General features: G+C 38.2%; 1 protein-coding gene across 2 annotated transcripts; it reads right to left on the bottom strand.

Annotated features, from left to right (window-relative positions):
- Positions 1-1894: 1894 nt before the first annotated feature.
- On the bottom strand, positions 1895-9014 carry LOC125305601. 2 transcript variants are annotated; one of them, XM_048260445.1, is made up of 10 exons: positions 8637-9014; positions 7699-7764; positions 6558-7286; positions 5940-6071; positions 4561-4662; positions 3407-3739; positions 3281-3304; positions 2797-2853; positions 2466-2531; positions 1895-2289 (listed from the first exon to the last, which is right to left on the bottom strand). In XM_048260445.1, the coding sequence occupies exons 1-10, from the start codon at positions 8719-8721 to the stop codon at positions 2261-2263; spliced, it is 1623 nt and encodes a 540-aa protein (XP_048116402.1). In that variant the 5' UTR covers positions 8722-9014; the 3' UTR covers positions 1895-2260. The 2 variants fall into 2 exon arrangements, with proteins under 2 accessions (XP_048116402.1, XP_048116403.1); XM_048260446.1 differs by having other exon boundaries at positions 4576-4662; positions 8637-9013.
- Between the last annotated feature and the right edge of the window lie 1448 nt (positions 9015-10462).

Raw genomic sequence — 10462 nt, 5'->3', positions numbered from 1 at the left:
CCTTTCAGGCACTCCTGCCCCCTCCAGGATTCGAGCACACTCAACCCGTAGTGTTGCCAAAGTCCTTTTAGGCAAGTCCCTCCACTCGGCGGCCATATGACAACGTTTTTTGGGCACTCATCGGGCATCCATTTCGGCAGAAATGCGCGTGCGCAAGGCTTCACGACACCAATCTTGCTCCAGCGGCGAGATCACAACACATGATTGCCTCGATGTCTTCACAACACACCATATGATTGGCTCAATGTATTCACATCACACCACATGATTGGCTCAATGTATTTACAAGTCGACGTTTTGCCGAGGAAGGGGTGTGATATGTGTAGTAACGGCCGTTACAAACTAGCCCCATGCATTTCTATGGAGGGTTTTTTGAGTGCTATGTCTCCTCATTAGAAAGTCTCTGGCGTTGCTACTTCCTGGGGTTTACGGTGGGAGCCTCTCTCTCCACTCAAATGCGTAACAGCCATTTCGTCTTCCCACTCCACATTCATCAGATTTTACCGCCCAAGGGCCCTATTTTTCGCCCTGGTGCATGGCGGAAAATGGGTTATTTTCCCAGCGCAAAATGTATTTGTATTTTACATGTGTCTTTTTTTGAGCAACGCGCCAAGGGGTGTGGCAATTAGCGACCTAAGGAGGGGATCTGGTGCGTCGTCTAGAAAATTGCTATCGTATACCTAAAACGCATTACGCCACTGACCAAGAGAAACCTGGTCAGAAGTCCATGGCAAGTTCTTTACAAGGATACAAGGATACAAGGAAGTTTATTGTCACATGCATATAGTTACTGGAAGTAAGAAATGCAGTGAAATTATGTCTGGTGTCAGCCTATTTGTGCATTAATGGGGGGGGGGTAAAAGTGCAGTAGAAGAGGGGTTTAGTAGATTAAGTGGCAAGGGCTGCATAAAAAAGGTGGGGAAGGATTGGAATTGGGGGGAGGGCACCAACAAGGAGCATATATATACTTTATATGTTATTTTAAGAGCAGCTATCTATGTAGCTATCTATCTATGCTAGGCTGGAGCTAAAAGCGGTATCGCCAGACTCAGAGAACGCCTGGATGAACTGGAGAAAGGTAAAAATCAATTGTTTAAGGAGGTGGGAAATGAGTATAATTCCCCAAATGGTGGAATAACCTTTTAATCAGATTAATTTGAATCTGATTGAAAAAATGTCTATGTAAACTTGCCTAATGAAAGAAACTGTCTCTGGCATAGTGAGAACAAGCTGGGATATCATTATTTGCTAGTTTATTGATGGGGCAATCAAGCATACATTTACATTTTGAGAAATTCATTTCCAGAGACCTTCCTAGTTAAATCAATCCATTCAAACTGATTAGAGATGCATTGTCAATAAATGTGCCAAGGCATTTATAATATAAATTTTTATCCCTCAAATGACAAGTTTGATGTCTGTTTGGTGCACTGTAGTCTTCATTGCACTAAAGTAATTCATAGAACACCAATCTCTGGATGATGAACTTCAGTAAAACAGTCAAAGGCAAGCTTAAGTTTTAAATATTTTTTTTATTTGAATTCAAATTCAAAAGTAATCAAACAAACAAGACAAATTTGCATTTGTCTAGCCAAAGCAATATTCATATACACTACTGGTCAAAAGTTTGGGGTCACTTAAAGGTTTCCATTCCACTCCATTATAGACAGAACAGCTGAGATCAGTTCCATTGTTTTTTTAATCAGGGCAGCAGTTTTTAGATTACAGTATATGCTTACATTGCAAAAGGGTTCTCGACTGTTGTAGAAAAGAAATGGCTGATCTTTAATGCAATATCTACATTGGCCATTATCAGCAACCATTCTTCCAATGTTCCAAAAGCACATTCTGTTTACTAATCTGATATTATTTTAAAAGGTTAACTGAGAAAACATTGGAGAACCCTTTTGCAATTATGCAAGCACATAATGTAATCTGAAAACTGCTGCCCTGATTAAAAAAACAATGCTTTTACCACTTCAACCGTACATTTATTTCTGTCGACCGAACGCCCATTATCCCTTACATAATGGAGTGGAATGTAAATTTCTAAGTGACCCCACACTTTTGTCTGGTAGTGTACATCAAGAGATAAATTAGGAAATGTACACAGAATCTTTTTTATTGTATAGCTATATAATAACTGACATAGTCAAACACATTTTCAGACCGCATACAAAATTCCTCTTTGTAAAAGCACATGCACTGAAGAAAATCCAACTACAAAAGGGGCGACCATCTGGGTCTTCTGCATGACTGATCAAAAGGTGGACAAATATGCGCTGGACCCTACAGTATGGGGAGAGGGGGGTCAAGGATGGACAAAAAGAGACAAAAGTCAGGAGACAGGCCTATGTTAGTAAGTTTTGACCGTAAGTTGCCTTTCATGCATGTAATTATAATTTCTGATAGAGAGGAAGAGTAATTATATTTTGCAGGCAATGTTCACTCGTATTATTACGAACCAGAATCTTGGGTAGATGCTTCCAATTGCATCCTGTCCTGATCAACTATCTGCGGTCCTCCTGAGACTATTGAAAAACAAAAGAAAAGTGACAAAGTCAGTAGACAGACCTAGCCTAGTAGATTTAGCAAGGAAGCAACTTATTCAATCATTTATTTAAGTCTAATTTCTGATGGTAGAGAGAAAAATGTCATCAATGCAAAAGTGTGCAAACAGTGTTGCTACTTGCACAGAGCGTACAGGTTAGTAGACAGAGCACTCAATAAGAAACAGAACAGTCATAGACTCTATGACTGAAAACTTGAAGATAAATTACTACTGCTATTTCTTACCAAGGTCCTGGGTAGATGCCTCCATTTTCACCCTGTCTTCATCAGCAATGTGTGGTCCTCCATCGTGAAAAAAAAAACATCTTTAAACAATCGCTTAAGAATTTATTTTCTCGCATTCTATGTTACTAAACAATGTAACGCCCTAACACATTTTGTCCACTAAGTGAGAAGTGCATTCATCTTTTTGTCCCCAAAATATAAATATAGAAAAGCAAAACAGTAAATTCAGTGCATTTTGTTTTGTTTTCTGTGCATAACAGTATGTGCTCTCTTCCATATTTCTTGGACGTGCCAATGTGTTGTGGATAAAACTCATGACTGCATTAAATGGTTCTAAAACAAATTTATGAACTTCATAGTACCATAGTCTATGCAGGTTTGTTATAATTGACAAGAAAATTATTTCAAGAAGGCCTGATTGTCTCTATATTTGGTAATAAAATAGTGAGATATTTCTTTTTACTTATAAACATTGTGTACTTACCTGGATAGATGACAAATTTGTTGTCTGGACAAAAGTTAAACCAAAACTCAAATTAGTATCATCACTTTAAGTTTCCTTATTTTTAAGAGTTACAACAATATAACATGGCAATTATTATACACTTACTGTAGGGACTGTAGTTTATCCGAAAGGCACACTCATAGCCGTGCTCATGGAGGATTTGGCAGACATAGTTTCCAATGTCGTTTTGCTGGATTTTTCTCAGTGTCAGATTTATGCTCCCCTTCTTCAGCTTTCCCTTGCTGAGACTTACTCTGCCCTCATAGCCCCTCCCCTCTCTCTCCTGGCCATCTTTATACAGGTAGATACAGTCTGTGCCTTTAAACCACCTGATCTCCATGACAACAGCATTGGTTTTAGAGGGAAAGTGACAAGATAATATGGGATCATCCCCAGGTGAGCAACTGTGTTGGTCATATGAAGGGACAAGTTTTGGACCTGTGAATAGAGAAAGGAGCATTTCTGATTGACATTTTCTTAAGCATACTTTTACACCACATGTGTAGACAGAGACAGAAGTGCACGCTCCAACCAGGGACCAGGGATCAACATTCTCAGATAATCAAACTCTCCTTTGCACTGCCAAGTCTGGATATTCATAATTTACATGAATTATTAAACTGTATATACAACAATATACTTTAATAATCAACGAGTCACTTATGTGATTTAACATAAAACATATTTAAAAACAGCAATTGGCAATGCTTGTGCCCTGTTTTCATTGTTTGTACTCAATGGAATTGTGAAGTCTCGTTTTGTTAATAAAAAAGAAAAAGCAGTGGTATAACACAGTTCTAACCTAATAGTCCTAATATATGTCTTGCTTGCCTATTTTAATTTATTTTATTTGCTTTCTTATTTTATTATTTTTGCTTTTCATGAGATATTGGCACACTGTCTAGCGAGCACATACTACTGATTATCATTGATATTTAAGGGTTACCTACTATAATACCCACTATAATTTACAAATGAACTCATAGCAATGCATTTATCCACTTCAGGTATTTTTGAAAATACACATATCAAATACTTTCATTTTTGCATTGAAGAGACAGGAGATTTGGTTTTCTCTATTAACATGCAGGTTGCTCCATAAACAGGCCTGTAATACATAAGCTATGCCACTGATTCTGTCAAATTTGACCCACTATACCAGATTTTGTGAAATAATAAAGCAGTAATGTGAATTATGAAAATTATGACAAAAAAACATACCGCACCCAATAAGTAAATAACATACATACATACTGTACCTATTCTATGCTTACTCTGGTTGTGGTAAGAAGAGGGTGTAGGGTGTTGTGTTAAATCCCCATGTTCTCCAGTAGACAGAAAAAAATGGGTTCCTCCTGACACTAATTAGAGATTAGGAATAATATGGCTTGAATTAAATTTTAAAAAATCAAGTTCAAAATAGTAAAGGTTTATGATGCCATATACAGTATGATGATTTATATATACATTGATAGACCTTGAATAAAGTACAGTAGCCAGTTTGGCATATGTGTGTGTGTGTGTGTGTGTGTGTGTGTGTGTGTGTGTGTGTGTGTGTGTGTGTGTGTGTGTGTGTGTGTGTGTGTGTGTGTGTGTGTGTGTGTGTGTGTGTGTGTTAAAGTACTTAAAGTAAAGATTTTCTTTCTTTTTTATATCTTTTAGGAGCAGGGATGTCATAACAAAGTTTTAACCTAGATTATTAATCTCTAATATATAGAAAAATATATACTGTATTGTATATGTATGTGTGCGCAATCAGTATTGGGGCAGCCGTGGCCTACTGGTTAGCGCTTCGGACTTGTAACCGGAGGGTTGCCGGTTTGAACCCCGACCAGTAGGCACGGCTGAAGTGCCCTTGAGCAAGGCATCTAACCACTCACTGCTCCCTGAGCACAGCTGTTGTTGCAGGCAGCTCACTACGCCGGGATTAGTGTGTGCTTCACCTCACTGTGTGTTCACTGTGTGCTGAGTTTGTTTCACTAATTCACGGATTGGGATAAATGCAGAGACCAAATTTCCCTCACAGGATCAAAAGAGTATATATACTTATACTTATTTTGTAGAAACATACACTACCGGAGTCACTTAAATGTCCTTGTTTTCATCATTCATGTTGTAAATGTAAATGTTGTAGAAAAAAATGGCTTTAATGCAATGTCTATATTGACCATTATCAGCAACCATTCATCCAATATTCCAAAGGCACATTCTGTTTACTAATCTGATATCATTGTAAAGGACTAACTGAGAAAACATTGGAGAACCCTATTGTGTATGTAATCTGAAAACTGCTGCCCTGATTAAAAAAAACAAAAAACAAAAATACAATGCAACTGATCTGGTATTCCGTCTATAATGGAGTGGAATGGAAATTTCTAAGTGACCCCAAACTTTTGAACGGCAGTGTACATGAAAATTAACTTAAGTAGTTAAGATAGTGATTGTAAACTCATTTCCAGGAGGGTTCACACCTTGGCTTGGTTGGTTGGTTGGCTTGCTAGGTCAATACTACATTTATCCACATTCTTTTGTCCCTACTAAACAATTGGAACTAAAAACATCTAAAAATAGCTTTCAAATATGCCAATCGTGAGAAAATAGTTTTTTTTAGAGAAAAGAAGCATAAATGCAAACTCACTTGAAGGTGGTGGGGACATACTATCACATCTGTCGGTAAAGGGTGTAAGGGGTGGCGTTAAATAAGCTCCAGGTTCCTCTGCAGATACCTCAATTTTCATGTCCTTGATATCAGCATATGTTCCTCCTGACACTAATTGAACACAAGAGATGAGGAATAATATGACTCAAATTAAATTTAGGAAATCAAATTCAAAATTCAAAATGACACTTAAAGTATGATGAATTATACATTGATAACAGTATACAGATATTTTGAAAACAGTAGCCAAGGTAGTTTAAGTGGAATTTATATATATATATATATATTTGAATTTCCCCTTGGTGATCAATAAAGTATCTATCTATCTATCTATATATATATATATATATATATATATATACACATAATTGGTAACACTTTACTTGAAGGTATCTACATAGTGACATGAATGTTTATGATACATTCATGACAGTGTCATGTCACTCTTATGTATACCTTCAAGTAAAGTGTAACCAAATAAACCAAATAATATAATAATAGTGTGTGTGTGTGTGTATGTGTGTGTATTATTGTATATTGTACAGTATATGTGTAATGCTACAGGAAAACTAATTGAGATATTGAGTGCAAACTCACTTTTAGGAGGGTTCAGAAGATAACTCTGACGTCTCATGATTGGCGGTTGAGTGTGCCAACTCTTCCTCATTTCCAGGGCCCTCTGTTGCATCACTTGTATTGCCTTCTTCTGATCCTCTGCACGTTCTTTCTCTCTCTCACATGTCTCTCTGTCAAGTTCAAAATGGCCTTGGTTTCCTGCCACCACCATCTCTATCATCTCAAGCAGCCTTGAGACCTGGGTGGTATCTGCTCTGTCGCTATTATTGATGCAATAATACTTATAGCTACTTTTCTCTACAACCCACTGGAGGGGCATGCCCTCACTAGTAATGAACTTCTCAATGGGGGCATCACCCAGCCAGTCTACACATGTAAACAGCACAATGGTGTGATCCCACACCCTCTCCCCAAGAAGCTCCATATGATCTTGCAGTGCTACCCTGTTGGACTCTGTGAAATTCCTGTCTGCCCGTATGACCAAGATGAGAGCATGGGCTCCTGGAGGAAACACACTCTGCAAAAGCTGCTGTCTAACATTCACAGGGGTTTGAGAAAGACGCTGCTCTCTGCCCCAGCCTGGTGTGTTAATAACAGTGACCTGTCTTGGTCCCACCCATCCATGTTTTGTCACACATTCAGCAGTTTTCTGAGAGCTAAACTCCTCTCTTCCCAGGATGGTGTTTCCAGCGGATCTCTTCCCTTCATCTACAGACCCCAGCAGGACAAGTCTGATCTCAGGGGGATATGCTGAGAGGGGGAGATAGAGAGAGAGAGAGAGAGAGAGAGAGAGAGAGAGAGAGAGAAAGAGAGATAGATGTAATTAGTGTTACACAAAAAAGTGATTACGGACTCGAATGAATGAAAATGCAATGAAATGAAATCTCCTGCGTGTCTGCGCATATTGTGCCTTTATCTATGTCAGTTTGTTTCTTTATCTTTGTTGTCTTGTGACTTGTATACGAATATCATGGCAAACCAATGGTCAGTTGTTCAGATTAATGATAATTATTCAGAAGGAACTGATGTACTTTCATGTGTGCTTTTGCCCATGTACAGTACTGTACTGTATACAGAAGCATATCGTTTAATGTTTGAACACGCATATGATAATGGAAAGCAGGTTAAAAATACAAAAGCAGAGAGAGGAGGAGAGACTTACGAGGGATTGATGCACTGGCCGCCATCACTAATCTCAGCTGGACATCAAAACATTTTACAAAGGTGCCTTGAAAAAGAATTATAAAGAAAAAAAGGATTTGAATGAAGTTGTAATAGTGCTGTGAAAAACTATGCCGACCTATGCAGGAATGAATTAAACATTAAATCAATGTAGCATAACATTGGTCTGCATTAAGACGTTGCTCTAAAATTCGAAAATAACTGTCTAATATGTGTTTCATACTGTACTTGAAATGTATGAGAAACTGGCTGACTAAACCCAGGGATGACCGGAGCACTCAGAGAACTTTTAAACTTGTTTTATTATGGTGCACAATCGACTGACGTTTCAATGCACTGCGTCTTCCTCAGAGTCAAAAGAAATTTAAAATGTATGTTTTGCCAGCAGGTGAAGAGAATGGCTGAATTTATAATTTGTGACACACTACAGTCTCACCTCTGGCTGTAATCATGAGAGAATAACATGGTAAGTGTCGCTGGTGAAAACACTGATTTGTCCTGACTTGTCAAGACTGTGCTTTAACCATGGACAGATTGGAGAGATAACATACTATGTTTATTTAGCAAAAAGCCTTTGCAGTAATTAGTTATAGGTATCCAATTCAAATAATGGAATTTTTCTACATGAACTTTCCAGAATGTATCTGATTCTATATTTGTGAGATGTTACATAACTTGATTTCCTTGCTTCCTCCTGTTTTTTTTTAATTTGGCTTTGATTTCATTAAACTTTTTATTAAAATTGTTAACAGTATTGGACCTTTGGTAATATGACGCATATATTTTGAAGCGGGTTTCAGCACTATAGTTTGAAGTTATACAAAACATGTTTACATACATGATGTGCACCACAGTCATGCTAGAAGATACATGTATTGTAATATGTAAAACTTAAAATACAAATAGAATTCTCTTTACCTTTAGCTCTGTTGCAGCCGATCAGAGACGAACACAAAAGAACAATTCCAGAGCAAAGTTCATGATATGGCCTGATATGGATCATACAGTGTTGATTATTAACTTTACACTGATGAACCGAAAGGACACCTGAGAACAGTGAAGACCTGATTCATTGGTGGCACTGGATGAAGTGAGAGTTGTAAAGGCAGCCTGTAATTTGTTGAGCATCGCCTGGGGGCGCTGTGCAGCTGAGGGATGCTGGGCAGCTGAGGGGACGGACGTCCAGCACCTGACTGTTCCGCTAGTGACTGGACTGGGCAGCAGCTCTCACTCACACCAATTCAAGCAGCTGATAAATTCTCTTTTCAAAAACCTATTTGATGTTCATTGTTTACAAAGCAGCAGAAGGTTTCAGAAAAAAAATATTAAGAAATGGCTTTTAAAATATTAAGAAATGGCTATTATAAAGTTTTCACCTTACAACTTTGCTGATAACATTTCAAATAAATGCCAGTTAGCGCATTAGCAAGGATATTGTGTAACATATAGGCTACTGTTGATGTTGTTTCATAGCCTTTTGCTTGTGTGTAGTTAGGCTCACTGCTAGATTTTGACAGGAGCTCGTGATATCGCTTTAAAGCTACTTGGGCTCACGCAAGCTGTCAAACACTGTCCACTCGCCTATGTGGTGCACCCCTCTGGTTTATACATCCAATGTTTATGTTAGCTAACTGTATCTCGATGTGTTGCTATCAGAGCAAGACGTTAGAGATGGCGCATGACATGCAGTGATGCCTCGTATAAAAAAAAATATATATAAAAAACGCTATTTAAGCACCGAAATGAGGCACCGAAATCCACGTTGTTATTCGATGCAGTTACTACCGTTTGCGTCGGCACCGGTGCCATATTAGAACCGTGTTTCGGTGCCCAACCCTACTCATTTCCCTAATCATATGCAGATTTTTGCAACCCGTTCGATCAAAGTATTATGTTAAATCACGTCAAAAACTGTAGATGATAGATGATAGCCTACACACAAAATTAAATTCTGTCAACTAAACCTCACTTATCAGTGCAGATTTATTTATGGGTGTCCTCATTTATTGTGATGTCCAAATCAGTTGTTTTGGAATCAGTTTGTTTCATGCATGCAGTGTGTGGTTTGGATGAGTCAGACGACGACCAGCTTCCCTATCTTCAGCTTAAAGTTTCTGCCCAAAATTGTATGAAAATCGTCCAATTAGCTGCCAGAATTCTAAACATTCCCTCGGGGGAGACACCCATGAACCCCCAATTTGTGTAGCCTACCCTTACTGAGCCTTAGCCTAGAAATCTAGATGCACCTTAATGTGGGTATGGCTCGTCAGGCTAACTGAGCCTACTATTTCATACCAAATTTCAGCTTGTAGGCTAGTTCATCAACGTTAAGCCTAATTGTCACAGTTTTCACACTTTTTTTCAAAATGGTAATCCACAAGAAAACAAATAACACCAAACCATACATATCTGTAGCCTGTTGGATTGAGTGTTTATGCGCTGTAAACGCTGTGCTCTTTGTAAGAGTAGGCTTGTAGGCATATTACTGCATGTTTGTTATAATCTGTGTGTGAATTTGTATTATAGGATTTGGGTTACAACTCTTTAGCATAGACTGTAGGGCAATTCCACGGAAAATGGACTTTTTGTCACATCCATAACGCCAGTGAATTGCCTTGCCATTTGTATGATGTGAATGAAAACATTCATTTTTTGTGCATTTGTTCTCATGTACATTCTTCAGCCAAAAATAGCAAAGGCTCAAATTTCATGTAATCATTCACATAATACTATACCATCACATT

Source organism: Alosa alosa, chromosome 13, assembly GCF_017589495.1.
Source record: "Alosa alosa isolate M-15738 ecotype Scorff River chromosome 13, AALO_Geno_1.1, whole genome shotgun sequence".
In the NCBI taxonomy this organism is placed as follows: domain Eukaryota; kingdom Metazoa; phylum Chordata; class Actinopteri; order Clupeiformes; family Clupeidae; genus Alosa; species Alosa alosa.
Note: the sequence above shows the minus strand (reverse complement) of the source record. Positions and strands in the feature narration are given on the sequence as shown.